The following is a 20,094-nucleotide window of genomic DNA, read 5'->3' as shown; positions in this document are numbered from 1 at the left end:
ATGAGGGATTAACCCAACGTGCTTGTGAATGGAGGCTCCTGGCACCATAGCCCAACAGAGACTGGTTTCCAATTGAGGCGGATCAGAATGAAACTAATGAACAAACCAAAACAAATCCAGAGAAAGAGCATCTTCTGAAAATGAAAGTCTCAATGCTTCAATAAGTCTGTCAAACTAAGTACACTTGCACATCATCAGCTCCACAAAACATAGAGCTGTATGGATATTTTTGGTCCAGTGGGAAGCTACATGTGTATTCCGTAGGCTGGGTCTGGTTTCAGGTCCATTTGAAAGGTCTTCCAGGAGTTCTCTTTTTTTTTTTTGGAGGGGGGATGGGTTACGTCAAAATCAATGTCTGTTCCACATACCAGGTAGATTTCATGTAAGGACAGCATTTCTTTGGATCCGCTTCCATTTTAATCATCTTGGAGCTTCTCCGTTACAAAGACCTTACCCTAATCTATACAGCAACGCACCTCTGAATAACGAGTCAGAGTTTTGTGACGTTATATTTCTCATATAGCCAGCAATGCCACGGAGGTTTCCGGAGGGTGAATCATCTGGGTTGGAAGGCCGATTGTCATCCTTTGAGTGCGTCAGCTTCACAAAGAGCCGAAGAGAAAAGCTGCAGCGTGCGCGGGTGCTCCCCTATTCCTTCTTGATGTGCTCCAGAATGGAGGCGTTCCCTCTCAGCTTCTTGTTCTGATGGGTCTTTATGTGCTTGGACAGGTGGTCGCTCCTGGTGAACCTCTTCCCACACTCCTGGCATCCAAAGCGCTTCTCCCCGGTGTGAGTCCTCAGATGCCTCTGCAGCTCGTCTGACCGGATGAAGCTCTTCCCGCAGAAGATCCAGTTGCAAACGAAAGGGCGCTCGCCGGCGTGCCACCTCAGATGGGCCTTTAAGTGGGACGTCTTGCCGTAGATCTTCCCACAGCCTGCAATGTGGCAGACATGGAGCTTCTTCTTCCCAGGCTCAGGGGCAGTGCTGGAGGTCTGGCAGTTGGGGCACCTGCATCTCCTGCAGCGTCTAGCGGGGCTGAGGAGATCCTTGGGGGTGCTCTGGAAAAGTTCTGCAATGTGAGGCTGAGGCCCCAGCACGAAGGGTCTTCCCAAGTGAAAGGGGTGGAGGTTCCCAGCAGCGTTTCCCTGCTGCAGGCTCCACCAGGGGGGATCTTCCACGTGCCCAGCTGGCAAGTGCCTTGGAGGCAACGTTGAAGGACTCTGGACGAAATTTGAGAAGTCTTGGGCCATAGGGGTTGCATCCGGGTAGTGGTATGAGGGATTGGGCTGAACCTGAGAAGTCAAGCCCTTGACTGGAGACAGTTCAAAGGTGTAGGTCGTGTGCTCAGCAGGCGGTGTTAGGGGAAGTTCATGGGGCTGCTGAGACGCCACTGCCGGCATGTGTGCTGAGCACTGGACTTTAGGCATGCTGAAAGTCAGAGCATGGGCACCAAGTCCTGAATTTGGGGGCATGTCACTGCTCCACAGTTGAAACATCCCGGTAGATGCTGCAGGGTTCTCATACGAGAGCCGATGGAATTCAGAGGCAGAGGGAGCAGTTGGTCTAACCTGCCCACAGTTGGCCGTTAGAAAGCTCAGTGAGGAATAAAGTCCAGCGTCTGGAGAACAACTCGGAGTCCTATCCTAGTGCAAAACATTAAAAAAAAAAAAACAAAAAAAAACTTTATAATTAAATATGAAGTGAGGCAAGCTAAAATATGACATTCTCTATTCATGACAAAATCATGTAAGGACCACCTTAACTAGTCAGCAGCAAGATGTCAAAGATAGCAATTTACATTCAGAACTTGTCAGGAATTATATTCTATGGCTTCGACTGCTATGCAATGGCAGCAATCAGTGCTGTGTTATAATAATGATAAAATGAATTTATATGTGCCCAAGCCAAACCAGAATCCCACACATTCTACAAACAAACTGGTGAGGGACCTGCAGTCACCTGGGGGAGTGGATAGGACGGACCGCACTTTGTTTCTGAATGCATGTCAGGCCCCCTAACCTAACTCTCGGGCCGATATAATAAAGTGCACTCCAAGTAAGTGCACTGTTTGACCGGAGTTGGACGCGTGTTTTCGACCCGCTAGCTTTACCCCTTATACAGTAAGAGGTAATAGCGCGTCGAAAACGCGCGGCCAACACCCCCCCCCCCCCCCCGAAACCAATAGCGCCCGCAACATGCAAATACATGTTGATGGGCCTATTAGACATTCCCGTGCGATACAGAAAGCAAAATGCGCAGCGAAGCCGCACATTTTACTTTCAAAAATTAACGCCTGCCCAAAGGCAGGCGCTAATTTCGTCTGGCACCGGGAAAGTGTACAGAAGAGCAGAAAAACCTGCTTTTCTGTACACCCTCTGACTTAATATCATAGCGATATTAAGTTGGACGCCCCAAAAATAAAAATAATTTTAAATTAAAAAATTTTTTTTAAATGTGCCCGCTGCCTGCGGGTCGGAAGATGGACGCTCAATTATGCCGGCGTCCGTTTTCTGAACCCGTGGCTGTCAGCGGGCTCTAGAACCAACGCCAGAAAAATTGAGCGTCGGCTGTCAAACCCGCTGACAGCTGCCGCTTCTGTCAAAAAGGAGGCACTAGGGACGCGCTAGTATCCCTAGCGCCTCCTTTTACTGCGGGCCCTCATTTAAATACTTGATCGCGCGCCCTGGAGACTGGCCTGGGTGCGCGTTGGGAGAGCGGGCGCTCGCCTCGGGGCGCCGGCTCTCCCGCGGGTTTTACTGTATCGGCCCGTCTATCAGCAGAAGAGATCACAAAATGGTACCTGAATTTAAGCATGCAGACTGACACAGTGTGGTAGGATGGGGGTGAGAGGAGGATGACCAGAGATGGAGTAGGGCCTTACAAGGTATATATAATGGAGATGCGGAGACAATTTTATAACTGCCTCATAAATCTAATTAATAATACAAAAATCCCTTTTTACATATCAGAACAGATTTAACAGTCAACATATAGAAACACGTATACAAGAAACACTGTTGAAATTCTTGTATTGTCATTTTAAAATCCGACTTACTACATCTCTACAAACGCATTTGACATTGTTATGCTATTTAAGGCTCTATATGAATTTAGCACAAGAGTTATACCTATCAATATCTCCTCTAATAACTCAGGTGTCCCGATGTCTGCATTAGACTTGAGAGGATCAGTTATATAATGCCGTACTTGCAAATATGTACAGAAATCTATGTGCTAATCTCTGCAACTCCTGGAAACTGTGTAAGACATTTGAGTCTCCTATAAAGAATTGTTGAATTTGTTTAAGCACTTTTGTATTCCCGACTTTAAAAATCTGGTTTTCTAAACCTGGGACAAATTGTGGATTCTCATGATTAGAAATAAATGATAACTTTACTCTGTTTCTAGGTTCCCCAGCAATGTCCAGGTCCTCCTACAAGAATGCACCATTATATCTGTCTTAAGTTCCCTGGAGCATCCCTGTCATCAATCTGTATCAAAAAATTTAAAGAAATTGGACTGAACCAACTCTGCAAAGAATGTGTGAGAAGATCCAATCTGAAATATGGCATAACAATCATGCCAGATTGTACCATTGTAAATTAGGACATTTCAAACCCCCTTGATCAAAGGATTTCATCAATACTGACAACAGAATTCTTGCCTTTTTTCCATTCCATAAAATAATAGAAGGATCAGGGGGGCACTCCATGAAGCTAGCAAGTAGCTCATTTAAAACAAATCCAAGAAAATTCCTTTTCACTCAGTGCATAGTTAAGCTCTGGAATTCATTGTCAGTGGATGTGGTTACAGCAGTTAGTGAACCTGGGTTTAAAAAAGGTTTGGATAAGTTCCGAAAGGAAAAATCCATAAACTGCTTTTAATTAATAAGCAATATAGTAGCTTATTATTTATTTATTTATTTAACGTTTGGGTACTTGCCGGATACTTGTGTCTTGCATTGGCCACTATTGGATGCTGGGCTTGATGGACCCTTGGTCTGACCCAGTATGGCATGTTCTTATGTTCATATATGTTCTTTTCTCCCCTGCGGTCTCTGTTGCTGGCCCTCCCCAGATATGACATGACCGAGACAAAGGCTGGAGAGCCACCTTCTTAAAGAGGCACCCTAGTGGCAGCTGTCTTCCCTCTCTTCCTGGGCCTGAGCACATCATCTCTCTGGGGTGCCCAGGCCCAGCTGGCCTGGTAACTGACAAAACACTGCTCCCCTCCCCCCCAGCTAGATGGCTGCAAGATAAGTGTCTTGTCCTGCACCCTAGTAGCACTGACATACTCTCTGCTTTCTCCGCATCAGTCAAACAGGCGGATGCACATAAGAGTGCGTGCAGTAGAGCGCACAGTTTTACCCAAAGGTGCGCACACATTTTTTTTTTATGTGTAAATGTTGCTCCAGGTGCAGCAAGCAGATGTGCGCACAGAAAAAAAAACATGCGTGCAAAACTGGGCATCCTGCTTAGTGCCCCGCATAGAAACCGCATGCAAAATAAAGGCATGTGCTGGCTTAACTGGTGTTTCCCTAGTGCTGGAAATTTGTACTCTTGGTCAGAGGTAAAGTGTCCGGCGCTTGCGTCGGTCGATGGGCAGAAGCTGAAATTCCAGCACCGGGACCTGTAATCGGGATTTATGTGCAGAAATATGCTTGGCACATACAGAGCATGCTTTCTGCGCATACATATATTTTATACACACAAAAAAAAATCCTTTCTTCGCTGAAAACATTTTATGAGCATTTTGAGTGCAGAAAACCATGAGTTTTGCATGCATAAATCACATCTGGGAGACTCCCCCCACTCCGAGGAGTTTCAAATCTGCATTCAGCCTGTGCTGAGCGTGCATTTTAACTTGGGTTTGTGCCCATAGTTTCCAGTCAGTGCACTTTTTTTTTTTTTTTTAACTCCTGATGTATTAGCATAACATTAGCTTACTGACTGCATCGGGAACTAAAATAACCTTTAGCGTGTGCATTAAGAAACTGCGCACCGAATGTCAGCATGCAGTTGTAACTCACAGCTTATTGCATGGGCCCCGAAATTCTGTAAAACCGAAGTGAAAAGCTCTGCAGCCTCCAGATCTGAGTGCAGTAAAACCCTGAAGGGATTTTTGCAAGCAGGTAAATGAAAAGCAACTCCATTAATCCCAGGGATCCACACCGCAAGCCACTTTAGAAAGGTTTCAGAAAAGTAAAAGAAACGTGATAGTTAGGCCTAGCAAGAAGCCTGCCTCGCAGCTAAGGTCTGATTAATCCATTTATGCTTGCAAATGAGATATTTTTAGTTAATCTGATTTAAAACAAAACAGGTAAAGTTTAGATCGGACTAGATTAGTTATCAGTTTAGGATTAAGGCATCAAGACGAGACAATTATATGGGTGGTGGGGGTACACAGCTATTGTTTGGTTTTGGTTTTTTTTTATTTTATTTTGTTTATCCAGAAACTGGGTGGTTAACATGCACAGAAAAGTTCAATTTGCTTAACAAGCCTCCTAAATCTCCCTTTTCATTTTAAAATCTGAAGCGGGCGAGTTGTTTTTTGTTTTGTTTTTTAACTTGTTTGATCTTGGGTTATGTGAGAAATGGCCAGTTTCACCTTGATAAAGATTTGGGGGAGGGAGGGAGAATTATGAATGCTTTTTCCGATCTGAACATGTGCTGGGCATTTCTCCACCCGAGGTACACAGCATGCAATGGATGATTGGAAAGGTAACAAAGGTTCATGGCCGAGACATGAAATTAGAGACTAAAAAAAATCTCTCTTCTTGGAGTTATAAAACAGTAAGGAAACTGTTGCTATTTAGCTGTTTGCAAATTCTTGAACGGGGTTTGATGAAAGTTCAACCTCAGTACATCACCAGCACTGCATCAGCTGACAAAAGCAAGTTACATTTTCACATCACACAAGACGTCTTTCTATAAAATCCAGCTCAGTGTTGTGGACAGCAAAAAGTTTTGGTGCAACCTCGGCACACACAGAACAGATGAAACAAAAGATAAAATATGCGAATGCAATTTTTGAAAATAAAAGTTTACAGAGCAAAAGCCCAAATGAACACGTGTGCCAAAAATTAATTATCTTTTTTTTCTGGCACAAAAGAGTAGATGACGTTACATTGTTTTAAAATATGGAATAATTATTTGGATGTATCTAGTGCATTCAAGAGCATAATGCACATTACAATTGGAAAGTAAAGAAACAGTTACTGGGTTAGTAGTAATGTTCCTTCATATCCAAATTCCTTTCTTTACCCCTGACAAATATATTCTTTAAAATCAAGTTTCCTTGGAGAAAACAATGAAAAGCTTCCCAACAGTGAAAGGCTTGGGTCACTAGAATGGAAAGCATGCGCCCTCGGTTTTATGTATGTGTGCATATGCCTGTTGCGTGATGGGTGTGGTGTGCATGGATATTGTAGCTAATGCGTCCAGCTTTTCCCTTTACCCAGAACATATACCTGTGTGTACACATGGATACTGTATTTATATTAGCCCTGACTCTGTGTTTTCTTGGATAAAGTAGGGTTTGTTTTTTTTTCTTTTTCTGTTTGCAGGGACAGCGAGAGAAAGCCCATTTCTCAGGTTTTTATTGGATCCCACAATGTAATAAAATGTGTTTTCTGGGATAAATAGGAGTTAATGAGGAAAAGGTTCCATATATGTATGTATATATAGCATCAGACAGCATCGATTTCTTCCTATGTACAGTATAAATAGTACTCACGTTACTATCTACAATATCTAAATATGGTAGTCCTTCCAAAAAACAGTTATGCTAATTCAACCATTGCATGTGTCGCCAAATAACCAAAATATATGCGTGTATTTTCATAAATACACTATATAAGGTACCTGCAATATCTAAATATACATATAGCTCGCTCTCTCTCTCTCTCTCTCTCTCTCTCTCTCTATTAATTGAAATCAAGCCAACACAGTGCTTGGGTAAAGAGGAGACCTTTTATAAAGTTAACCCTTGAATGATGCAAGTTTTGGGGGCTACCCAGGTTCCTCAATCGGAGTTAGTCCTTCAGTCTCATTTTACTGGCACATTTTAGAGGTTTTCATGCACTGTAAATGGCATAATAATAATAATAACAACAACAGTAATAGGGTGTGAAGCCCGGTCTCACCTGTAAGAATGCCTGCAAGGTATTTTCTCCTGCCTGAGCCCCCAGGGTCGCCATGAGAATCCGAGCGGGTCAGGCCCTGTAGCCACTTTCCGGAGTGTGAGTGGCCCAGTTTAAGGCTTCATAGCCCGGTTAGAAACTGGGACAGAGAGACAAGAGACTGAGCAGGGTCTTTCTTCTCACTTGTACTGTTTCTCTGCCCTTTTTTTTTTTTTCCCAGCTCATCTGAATATCCCTTTTCCTGTGATCAAACTTTTTTTTTTTTTTTGGCTCCCTTTCAGCCAATCGGGGGTTTGGGTTTAGGGTCCCTTTGAAGTCAGAAAGCTAACCAATCATTAAAGTGGATTGAACCGTTTCAAAGTGGGGGAGGGGAGGGAGGCCTGGTCGGCTCTTCTTTAAAAGCAGAGAGAGAGAGAGAGAGAGAGAGAGAGAGGGGGGGGGGGGGGGGGGGGGAGAGACCCCCTGCTGGGGGCTTGTTATGCGTGCAAGAAGCGGTGATTGGGTTGTCTGATCCTCTGTTTCTTTCTTATCTCCTTACAGTACAATTGAAGATGAGGGTTCTCTGCAGTTTCAATTAAGTTGTGTATCTTGGATTTTTTTTTTTTTTTTTAAAGGGTGGGGGATGCAGGGAAAGACCATGGGTGAAGAGGTTAAGTCTACACTTTGTAATTGAAATGGATTTTAATAAACAAAATTAGTCGTGATGGGAGTTACAGAAAATAAAAAAGCTTTTGTTAATCCGGAACAGACAAAACAGTTTCAGAGGGGGTCAAGACGAGTCCGTCCTTTCCCCCCCCCCCCCCATCTCTGAAAGACATTTAATTCTAATCCCATTTAAAATAAAACATGAAGACGATCAGAGACTGCCAATGTTCTGCGCGATGCCAAACACGAGCAGGCGTGCAGCCACTTCGGGAGTGGAAAGTTTAGGGACTATTGTCACTGACCCTGCCTTATCCACCAAGCAGCAATAGGAATGATAACCTCGATACTAACAACCCCAGCCAACTTCTGAAACCGCCATCTACAGTTAGCATTTAAAGCTCAACTTTAATGAAACTCTGGTGGTGACCTGACGTGGACGTTGAGCTTTAAGAGGTCTGACAGGTTTATAGCGTTTTGGGATGGCACAATGATTGATGATGGCTACCTGAGCAGTACTGCTCATTTTCTTCAGTTTTCGTGTTTATGGTTATGGTGGGGAGGTGGGGCGAAGGGGTTGTCTTGGGGGTGATGGCCAGCCCCCCCTTAGGGAGGGATCCCGCAGGGTGGATGCAGCGGATCAGGTTTTTAGGGGGTTTGCATCTGGGCTGAAGCTCTCTCGTTGTGTCTTCAACTTATGAACATGTTGTTCTCTCTCTTATTTTTTTTTACAACTCACAAGGCTGGGCATTTTCTTGGTTTTATTAACTCACATTCCCCCAGTACCACTACTTGCAGTTGGACGTATATGAAGTTACTTGCTAGTTGTTTCTTACATGATTCGTCTATTTCCTCCTAATGTGAAGGGGCTAAACTCTCCGAAAAAAAAATGTCTCCTACTACAAAAAGAGTTAAATAATCACACAAAAAGCCACCATAGTTTTTCTTCAAGAAACTCACCTATGCAAACGGCATGAAGACCTGCTCTCTTTTAAGGAGTACCCACACAAGTGTTTAGCTGCCACTAACAAAAACTCACACTGTGCAGGGACGGATATTCTTATCTCCTCCACCCTTATTTTTGAGTTACTGGATCAGAAGGCAGACCCGGAGGGTCGTTTTATGTTTCTTAAGCTTAAAACTGGGAATGATATTCTGTCTCTAGTTTCATTATATGCTCCCTCCCAGAATCCACTTTCATTCTTGTCTCGACTTAAGAACAACTTGGATATGCATGGGGAGGGCTATTTGATTATTGGAGGGGGATTTTAATTTGACATTACGTCCAGAGTTGGACATAACTCTCTCGTTGCGGCACATGAGAGGAGTTCAGACAGACGTAAGACTAGAGCCCTCCTGGTCTCTATTATGTCTGAGTGGAATTTAATGACATATGGAGACAATATTATCCCTCCTCCCGGGTATGCTTTTTATTCTAACCCTCATGATACATATTCCCGTATTGATTTTTTTATTGGTGGATACATTTCTCCTTTCCAGGATCCATGCAGTAGATATAGAACCCATTACCTGGTCTGACCAGGCCCGGTGTGGTTAGACATTAGGCTTCAAGGAGGGAATGAGGGCCAACGATTCTGTCGACTAAATTCATCATTATTAAAGGATGATGCTTTTGTAAAAGATCTGGCAAAACAGATGCAGGAATATTTTAGCCTTAACTCTCAGTCCTGTACTGTAAGGGGTAACAGCGCCTCGAAAACGTGCTTCCAACCCCCCGAAAACTAAAAGCGCTCCCCACATGCAAATGCATTTTGATGAGCCTATTAGTTAGTCGCTCGGGATATTGAAAGTAAAATGTGCGGTCAAGCTGCACATTTTACTCTCAGAAATTAACGCCTGCCCAAGAGCAGGCATTAAGTTCTAAACAACCCAGAAAAGTGTACAGAAAAGCAGAAAATACTGCTTTTCTGGACACCTTCTGACTTAATATCCTAGCCCGCCAGTCAGCAGGTTAGAAAAACAGATGCTCAATTTTACCGGCGTCCGCTTTCCTAACCCGTGGCTGTCAGCGGGTTTGAAAACCAACACCGGTAACATAGAGCGTCAGTTCTCGGACCCACTGACAGCCACCTCTACCACTAATAAGGAGGCGCTAGGGATGCGCTATTGTCCCTAGCGCCTCCTTATTAGCACACTGCCTCATTTAAATAGAGAATCACGGGCCCAGGAGAAGTGCCTGGGTGTGCGTCAGGAGAGCGGGCGCTCAACACAGAGCGCCTGCTCTCCCGTGATTTTTACAGTATCGGCCTGTTAGTGTTGAGTGGGAGTGCTTGAAGGCAGTCGCCTGAGGCCTACTTATAGCTAAGGCCATGGCAGGTAAAAAAGAAAGAGATAAAGTTTGGGCTTCCTTGGAATGTAAAGTTGCCCAGCTTTCTAGGTTGCACATGCAGTCCTCATCTGCTAAAATTTATGCTAAACTCCTATCAGCAAGGGCGGAACTCCAACAATTAGATGATAATAAAATCTTGCACCAAATGAAGCTTTGCAAAGCAATCCTATTATGAGGGAGGGAACAAAGCAGGCCGCATCTTAGCCTGTCGGCTAAAATCACGCTTTTCACAAAGCATTATTTTGAAAATTAAGGATAATTCTGGGAGGATAAGTACGGACCAAGTGGAAATCCAAAATTGGTTTTCTGATTTCTATGCTGCTTTATATAGCCCCAATTCTGTTATCCAGGATTCGGATATTGAGGAATATCTGCAATCTATGACTCTGCCCAGTTTAACCTCTGAACAACAACAGTTTATGGATAAATCTATTACCCCTGATTAGGTACTGCAGGTAATCCAATCTCTAATATCTAATAAATCACCAGGACTAGATGGTTTTTCAAGCGAGTGCTATTGAAAGTTAACATCTGTATTAGCTGGCCCACTAGCTTCTCTCTTTAACTTTATTAGGGATGGGGGTTCTTTTCATTCGCATTCCAACGTAGCAGGGATTACAGTGATTGCCAAACCTGGCAGAGAACCCACGCTATGCAGATCATCAGACCCATTTCTTTAATTAGCTTACACCTCAAAATCCTGGCCCGCATCCTTGCCTTTCGCCTGAACCGATTCTTGCCATCCTTAGTTCATTCGGACCAAGTGGGGTTTATCCCACAGTGAATGGCTGCGGACAATGTACGTAAAATTATTGATTTGATATGGTAGGTACGAAGGGAAAATATCCCTTCCCTGCTACTGTCCATTGATGCAGAAAACGCCTTTGATCTAGTCCCTTGGCCATTCCTTTTTCACACTTTACAGAAGATGCAATTTGTCTCCTTTTTCTTGCAGTGGTTTAAACAATTCTATAATCACCCAAGAGCCAAAGTGAAAGTTAATGGCAGTTATGGACCTGATTTCCCAATTGGTAGAGGCACCAGACAAGGCTGCCCCCTCTCACCATTATTATTTGCGTTATTCCTTGAGCCTTTTGCAGCAAGGATACGCTCTGCCACAACTATTAATGGTATTCAACGCAAAGAAACTTCCTACATATTATCACTCTTTGCAGATGACATTTTGTTTACTCTTGCATACCCATCTTCTTCCTTACTGGGAGTGTGGAAGATGAGCTGAAGCAGTTTAATAGGGTATCGGGATTTAAAGTCAATATAGAAAAATCTGAACTGCTCAATATTAACCTAATGGAATCTGAAATATCCTCCATCAAAAAACATTTCTCCTTTCGTTGGGCCCAGATCTCTTTGAAATATCTGAGTATTCGTATAGGACCCTCTCTAGATGACCTATTCTCTCTCAATTATGTACCGTTGGTCCGCTCGATTGATAAAGATTTGGAAAAATGGCAAAGGGGGCCCTTCTCGTGGTTTGGGCGGATTGCTATCATTAAGATGAATATTCTCCCTCGATTCCTGTATCTGTTTTTCACTCTTCCCACTTTTATTTCACCATTGCTACTGCGTAGGTGGCAGAAGAAGATATTTGATTTTATCTGGCGCCGTTGCCCCCTTCAAGTAGCTAGATGAGTTCTTTTCCTTCCTAAAATACAAGGAGGGTTTGGAATTCCAAATCTTTCCCTATACTATGCTGTTGCCCAATTAAGAGCATTTGTAGATATTGGTAAGGCACACTCAAAGAAACAATGGGCAATGACTAAACAAGCTATCGTAGGGAAAATGTCATTAGGAGTGTTACCGTGGCAACCACGGGACTCTTGGCTATCAGTATGAACTATCCCCGGTACCTTCCATACCATACTGAGGGCATGGTCCCAATGGAGAGCACATTTTGTAGGAGAATACTCTTATTTTTACCAGTCCTCCCTTATTCATAATAAACTTTTTCCAGCTGGTTTTCAGAATACAACATTTCAGGCCTGGCACAGGGTCAGTATCTCCAAAATTGGCCATCTTTTTACTTATGGCATGCTGATCCCCTTGGACCACCTCGTTCAGCGATTCTCTCCTCGGCAGGGTACTTTTTATGCCTATGCACAGGTGAAACATTTTTTAGACTCACTTCGTCAATCAAACTCATTACGAACGAGTAGGTCTTTGTTTGAAAATGTTTGTGTTAATACCGATTCGACTACTGGGATAATTGCTAAGATAAGAAAATAAGAATATGCCATTTTGGGTGAGACCAAGGGTCCATCAAGCCCAGCATCCTGTTTCCAACAGTGGCCATTCCAGACTATATGTACCTGGCAAGTACCCAAAAACTAAGTCTATCCCATGCTACTGATGCCAGTAATGTTGTGCGTCCCGGCCGCGTGGGTGCTGCGACCGAGCCTGCTCACCTGGCTTTACCCTCCACTAGCATGGACCTGGCTGCTGCCCCGAACCCCCGGTGCCCCCACCTCTCACCGTGGCCTCCTCGTCCCTGCAGGCCTCACAGCGGAGCTCCCGTCGAGGCTCTGCTTTTTTGGCCGGCTCGGCCCCGCCCCTAGGCCATCACCTGTGTGTTTAAAGGGATCAGCGCGGAAAAACCCCAGGAGGTGCATGCTGATGACATCATCGGGCTTCCATATATAAGGCAGGGTTCAAACCCCTGATCCCTGCCTTGGCAATCGGGTCAACACTTCGGTGTACTAGTTTGCCTGTTCCAGCGTCTCCTGTTCCAGCGTCTCCTTGTTCCAGCATATCCTCATTCCCTGGTAGTACCCTCCAGACTGATCACACAGTACTGACCATTGCATGTTCTTGACCACGTCTGACTGCCACCTGGAGTCAACCTCTGTCTGTCCACTGACCACATCTGACCAGTGGCGGATTCCCGATGAAGACCAACCCAGGGATTCGCCACCCAGGCCGGCCCAGGAGATACCATGTGGTGTGCTGAGCATGGCTCTGTCACGGCCGTGCTCGGCAGACCATGTGACTAGTGCGACCGGCCCACCGGGGGATGCCCGATCCCTGATAGGCCAATCCGACCCTGCATCTGACTGCTGCCTGGAACTGACCTCTGCCCGTCCTTTGACCACGTCAGATTGCTGCCTGGAACTTGACCTTCGCCTGACCTGACTATGCCCGGACTGACCACTGGAACTGGCCCTTGCTTTGGCTGACCATTCTGGACTGATACTCTGGCCTTGATCCTCGCTATCAACTCAGACACTCTCTTCTGGCCTTCCGTGACCATCAGACCATCCTGTTTTTGACATTGACCACGCACCCTTGTTCGTGGTGGGCACACCCCTTCGCTACCTCTCCAGGAGACCCTGTGAGGCCCACCTAAGTCCAGGCAGCCCAGGTATCCAAGGGCTCAACCTGCTGAAACCCCGGCTGTTATTGGCGAAGCTCCAGCTAGCCTCTGTCTCCTCCTGTGCTCCGCCTCCTGGTGGCAGGTGCTCTCTGGGTCCGATCAGAGGGCCGTACCAATCCTGCACCAGGCCAAGGGTCCACCTCCAGTGCAACAAGCAATAGCAGTGGCTATTCCCTAAGTCAACTTGATTAATAGCAAGTAATGGACTTCTCCTCCAAGAACTTATCCAAACCTTTGTTAAACCCAGCTACACTAACTGCACTAACCACATCCTCTGGCAACAAATCCAGAGTTTAATTGTAGAGTGAAAAATAACTTTCTCCGATTAGTTTTAAATGTGCTTCATGCTAACTTCATGGAGTGCCCCCTAGTCCTTCTATTATCCGAAAGAGTAAATAACCGATTCACATTTACCTGTTCTAGACCTCTTATGATTTTAAACACCTTTATCATATCCCCCCTCAGCCATCTCTTCTCCAAGCTGAACAGTCCTAACCTCTTTACTCTTTCCTCATAGAGGACCTGTTCATCCCCTTTATCATTTTAGTCGCCCTTCTCTGTACCTTCTTTATCACAACTATATCTTTGTTGAGATGCGGCGACCAGAATTGTACATAGTATTCAAGGTGTGGTCTCACCATGGAGCAATACAGAGGCATTATGACATTTTCCATTTTATTCACCATTCCCTTTCTAATAATTCCTAACATTCTGTTTGCTTTTTTGACTGCCGCAGCACACTGAGCCGACGATTTCAATGTATTATCCACTGTGATGCCTAGATCTCTTTCCTGGGAGGTAGCTCCTAATATGGAACCTAACATCGTGTAACTATAGCATGGGTTAATTTTCCCTATATGCATTACCTATACCTTGCACTTATCCACATTAAATTTCATCTGCCATTGGATGCCCAATTTTGCAGTCTCACAAGGTCTTCCTGCAATTCATCACAATCCACTTGTGATTTAACTACTCTGAATAATTTTGTATCATCTGCAAATTTGATTACCTATTCATCATATTCCTTTCCAAATCATTTATAAATATATTGAAAAGCACAGGTCCCAGTACAGATCCCTGAGGCACTCCACTGCCCACCCCCCTCCACTGAGAAAATTGTCCTTTTAATCCTACTCTCTGTTTCCTGTCTTTTAACCAGTTTATAATCCACGAAAGGACATCGCCACCTATCCCATGACTTTTTACTTTTCCTAGAAGCCTTTCATGAGGAACTTTGTCAAATGCCTTCTGAAAATCCAAATACACTACATCTATCAGTTCACCTTTATCCACATGTTTATTAACCCCTTCAAAAAAGTGAAGCAGATTTGTGAGGCAAAGCTTGCCTTGGGTAAAGCCATGCTGACTTTGTTCCATTAAACCATGTCTTTCTATATGTTCTGATTTTGATCTTTAGAACACTTTCCACTATTTTTCCTGGCACTGAAGTCAGGCTAACTGGTCTATACTTTCCCGGATCACCCCTGGAGCCCTTTTTAAATATTGGGGTTACATTAGCCACCCTCCAGTCTTCAGATACAATGGATGATTTTAATGATAGGTTACACATTTTTTTCATTTTTGAGTTCCTTCAGAACCTTGGGGTATATACCATCTGGTCCAGGTGATTTATTACTGTTCAGTTTGTCAATCAGGCCTACCATATCTTCTAGGTTCACCGTGATTTGTTTCAGTCCATCTGAATCATTACCCATGAAAACCTTCTCCAGTACGGGTCCTCCCCAACATCCTCTTCAGTAAACACCAAAGCAAAGAAATTGTTTAATCTTTCTGCGATGGCCTTATCTTCTCTAAGTGCCCCTTTAATCCCTCATTCATCTAAGTGTCGAACTGACTCCCTCGTGGGCTTTCTGCTTCGGATATATTTTAAAAAGTTTTTACTGTGAGTTTTTGCCTCTATGGCCAACTTCTTTTCAAATTCTCTCTTAGCCTGTCTTATCAATGTCTTACTTTTAACCAGCCAGTGCTTATGCTTTATCCTATTTTCTTCTGTTGAATCCTTCTTCCAATTTTTGAATGAAGATCTTTTGGCTATAATAGCTTCTTTCACCTCACCTTTTAACCATGCGGTATGGAATATTAAATGATCCAGGGAAGCCCACCCTTAGTTATATTACACGGTGGGAGAAAGTCTTGAGAACAGTATTAAGCCCTAAAACTTGGGGCATTATTTTTAGAAATGTTGGCAAATGTTCCATCTCTGCTAAATTACAGGAGCATTGTTTTAAAATGTTGTTCAGATGGTATCTTGCCCCGGAGAAATTACCCAAAATATACCCTCACCAATCAAACCTGTGCTGGAGAAAGTGCGGCCTGATGGGCTCTTATTATCACATGTGGTGGTCATGGCCTAAGGTTGTTGTATTCTGGAAGGCCATAGTGTCTTGGTTAAACGAAACTTTACAAGCCTCTCTGCCCTTAGTTGCAGGAGTGGTATTACTCAACGTACCATGCTCGGGTTTGCACAAATTTCAGCAGAAATTTTGTATTCAGTTTTTTTTGGTTGCTTGCTGCGCTCTTCCTCTTCACTGGAAATCTGAGAAAACCCCAGCATTCTCGGAGGTCTTACGCAAACTCACTGAAACCCGGCGCATGGCTGCGTTGACAGCTGTGAAAAATGACAAGATGGCTTTCCATAAAATCTGGAAGTTCTACCGGGAGTGAAGCCCCATTATTACTTTTATTGTGGGAAATATCTTTATTAAAGATTATTATGGTGCCAGTTACAAGCTGGAATATAATTCTGTGCTGGTCATGTCCCCATTGATAGAGGAGTGGTCCGTTCTGTGATGCTGACTTACACTATATATGTAACTAGCTAGGTAGTGGCACTGAGCCTGTGGATTCTTGAGTTTTGTTCGGGAATGTTTCTGAGGTTATAATGTGTACTTAATTTAACTTTGATGGGTTGAACAACGATAGTATTCTTTGTGGTTATTTTTGTGCTGGACATTGTCTTATTGTCTTGTGTAGGTATCTAGAGAGTTCGGGGGGGGGGGGGGGGGTAGGGGACGGCGATAGATTTATTGTTTATTTTCTAGAATGATTGGAGTACTATAGCGATCACCATTGTCCATGTGCTGTGTTATAATTCTGATAAAATTAATAAAGTTCTATTAAAAAAAAACAAAACCCCCACTATGGTCCTCTGTTTTGTGATAAATGTGTCCTACTTAGTAGGGATGTGCATTTATTTTAACTGAATTTGCAAAACACAACAAATAAGGGTCAATTTATTTCATTCAGATGGGCCCAGAAACAAATTGAGGGGCCTTACAATTAAATGAAGGGGTCAAAGCTTACACCCGAATACAATGCCAGCACCTTGGCTTAGGCCTGGGGTGAAACTGGGGCCTTGCTTAGGGCTTAGGCCAAGACCCAAAACAGGGGCTGTGGTCTAGGCCCGACCGCAATGCAAGGATATCGATCTAGGCCAAGGCCGACACTGGAGCCTTGGGTGAGACCCAAGGAAAGGCCCATGCCACACCGAAAAATTGCTTACCTGTTCCTAAGCCAGAGCCTGGATCCAGGCCCGAGGCCAGGTCCCAATATCTGGGCCTCAGCCTAGGCCAGAGCCTGGACCCAGGCCCAATGCTGGGGCCCAGTCCAGAGGCTGGATCCTGACACTTGGACCTCAGACCACACCCAGGCGTGTTATGGGGCATTGGTCTAGGCCAGAGCCCTGACCCTGGCCTGTCACCTGATGCCTAGGCCCGTTGCCAGGGCTTCGGCATAGGCCGGAACCCAGACCTAGGCTCGATGGTGTGGCTTGATCTGGAGGCCGGGTCCCAATGCCTGGGCCTAAGCTGGAGAATGGAGCCTGACCTCGGTCTGGGTCCCGACGCCTGATCCTCAACCCAGGCCCAGGCCCATCGCTGGGAACAGGCCTCGGCCTAAGACAGAGCCCCGACCTAGGACCAAAGCCAGGTCCAAACATCTGGGCCTCGGACTGGACCCCAGCCTGATGCCTAGGCCCAGTCCTGATGCCTTGGCCTAGGCTGGAGCCCGGGTGCAGGGGCCGACCATGCAGCCTTGGCCCAGGGTCAGGCCCAGGCCCGAAGGCTGGAGAGCTGGCCGGTAGGTCCTCTTATTGTCTTCTTAATTCGCAAATGACGGCATCCATTGGGGACGCACCAGAGTAAATTAACTCCGGCTCATCTGCCTCATCAGAAACTGCCATTTTGTTGTACAGCACTGTTGCTGTAGAGCCTAGGCTGAGGTCGCAGCGACTTACCATAGCTTCAGCCTACACAAGGCCGAGGCTTCGGGCTGAGCCTAGGCCTTGCCAGTGGATTCCCACCAGTCTGTTTAAGTAGGGACCGGGGTGGGTATCCTGGCCCTGGCATTTTTCCGGGTGGGAGGGATGGGTGATGGGGATGGGAGACCTTGGGAAACTTTTTTTTTTTCATTTATTGGGGGGAGCTAATTTTTGATTTGTTTTTTTGTTTTTTTTAATGAAAGATACAAACATTAAATGAAATTAAATTCATGGGGGGAAAAACCTCCTGAAAACAAAAGAAAAAAGGAAACAAATTTTGTTCCCCTGCACACCCCTATTCCTTAGTATCATCCTGACTCTTGAATTTACTGCTTTCAGTGGAGAAAAAAAATATATTGATTTGATAAAATAGAAGCACACTTTTCTTATGACCACACAATTTAGTTGCCTGTAGCAATGGGCACCTGATGCAATAAACTTCATCAGCAATGTCTATGAAACTTGGCAAAATAACCAAAAAGAAGCGGGATCAAAATGGACGCTCGTATTGAGCGTCTGTGGCAATGGGAACCTGATGCTATAAACTCCTTTGAGTGCCGGAAACGCATAATTCTTCCTTAGAGCCTTTTTTTTTTTAACGCTGCTCTGATTTTACTCTTATTTAAATATTGCACCGAGCGCACAGGGGATGTGTCTGCGCGCCCGTTTTGAGCATGGGTCTTACAAGAAGTGACTTGGATGAAAAAATTGGTTCAGCAATCCTTTCTCTGACAATGGCCAATCCTGGTCACTTGAAAGAAGAACCCAGTGGATCTTATTGGAGAGATCCATTCCCTGTTCACGCTCTGGCAGGGCCAGTACAAGTGTATTTGGTGTTGTAGGCAAACCTTAGGTCATTCATTCCCCCCTCCTCTACCTATTGGCAGCAGCTCCAGCACGGCGCTCCTTTGTTTGGCGGGATTGGCTCCAGTACAGCGCCCCTCCGGACCTCACGCTGGCAGGATTTTGAAGCCCCCCCAAATTGTGGTGCTCTAAGCGAATGCCTAGTATGCCTAATAGAAGCCCTGGGCCTGCCACAAGAGGTAGTGATCCCTAAGCCTACCAGACTAATGGTTATTAATGGACCGGTCCTCCAGGAGGTTGCCCAAAGCTTTATTAAAACTAGCTATACTATTAACCTTCACCATGTCCTCGGGCAACAAATCCCACAGCTTAATTCTGCATTGGCTGAAAAAACCAAAAAGCTTTCTTAAATTTGTTTTAAGACTACTACCAATTAGTTTTAAGGAATCTCCCCTAGCTCTAGGATCTAAGATAATGTGTGTGTGTAAGAGAAAGTGAGAGCCTGTGTGTGTGTTGTGAGAGAGCCTGTATGCTTGCATGTGTGTGCATTTGAGAGAATTTGTATTCAGGTGTGTGTCTGTGTATGTGTGAAAGCCTGTATGCATGTGTGTGTGTAAGAGAGAGTCTGTATGCATGTGGGTGTGGGTGTATGTGAGAAAGCATGTATGCATGTGAGTGTAGTTGTGTGATAGACCATGTATGCATGTGTGTGGTTGTGTATGAGTGCGAGCCTATATGCATGTCTGTGTGTGAGAGAGGATGTGAGTGAGTGCTTACATACATGTGTGTGTGTGTGTGAGAGAGAAAGCCTGTATGCATGTGATTGTGTGTGAGAACTTGTATGCATGTGTGTGTAATACTCTATATGCATGTGTGTGTGTGTATGTGAGACAGCCTTAATGCATGTGTGTGTGTGTGAGAGAGAGAGAGAGAGAGAGGCTGTGAGTGCTTGCATGCATATATATGCGTGTGAGAGAGCTTATGTGCATGTGTGTGAGAGAGACAATGTGCATGTATACGTGAGAGAGAGGGTGTGTGTGTGTGTGTGAGGGACAGAGAGCCTATGTATGTGTGAGACAATTTGTGTGATAGCATGGGTCTGTGTATGAGAGAGGGAGTGAGTAAGTGCATTTGTGTGTGTGTGTGTGTCTGTGTGTGTGAGAGAGAGAGAGATAGGATAAAGTTTGTGCAGCCTCCCTCCCTCAATCCAGGACAATCTCAGGGTCACTGGAAATCAAAATATCCCAGATATGGAGAGTGGGGCATTTTAAAATTCTTATTAGTTTTAATTGTTGGATGTTAGTTGATGTGTCTATAGTTTTGAAATATTTTATTAGTTTTTGAAAACATTTACAATTTTTTCCTGAGTTTAATTATTAAATAATCTGTTCATCAGCTGTTTTGAAATACTTATTCTTTCTATTAGTATAGTTTTACTATTAAGATTGATGTGTTACATTTTTATATTGTTTTAGGAGGAATGATG

At 44.6% G+C, this 20,094-nt stretch overlaps 1 protein-coding gene across 1 annotated transcript; it reads right to left on the bottom strand.

Moving 5' to 3' along the window:
* Positions 1-648: 648 nt before the first annotated feature.
* On the bottom strand, positions 649-7,199 carry LOC115088753 (transcription factor Sp5-like). Its single transcript, XM_029596987.1, has 2 exons — positions 7,146-7,199; positions 649-1,644 (listed from the first exon to the last, which is right to left on the bottom strand). The coding sequence occupies exons 1-2, from the start codon at positions 7,197-7,199 to the stop codon at positions 649-651; spliced, it is 1,050 nt and encodes a 349-aa protein (XP_029452847.1).
* Between the last annotated feature and the right edge of the window lie 12,895 nt (positions 7,200-20,094).

Source organism: Rhinatrema bivittatum, chromosome 3, assembly GCF_901001135.1.
Source record: "Rhinatrema bivittatum chromosome 3, aRhiBiv1.1, whole genome shotgun sequence".
Lineage (NCBI taxonomy): Eukaryota > Metazoa > Chordata > Amphibia > Gymnophiona > Rhinatrematidae > Rhinatrema > Rhinatrema bivittatum.
The sequence above is the reverse complement of the archived record's forward strand: the minus strand, read 5'-3'. Positions and strand labels throughout refer to the sequence as shown.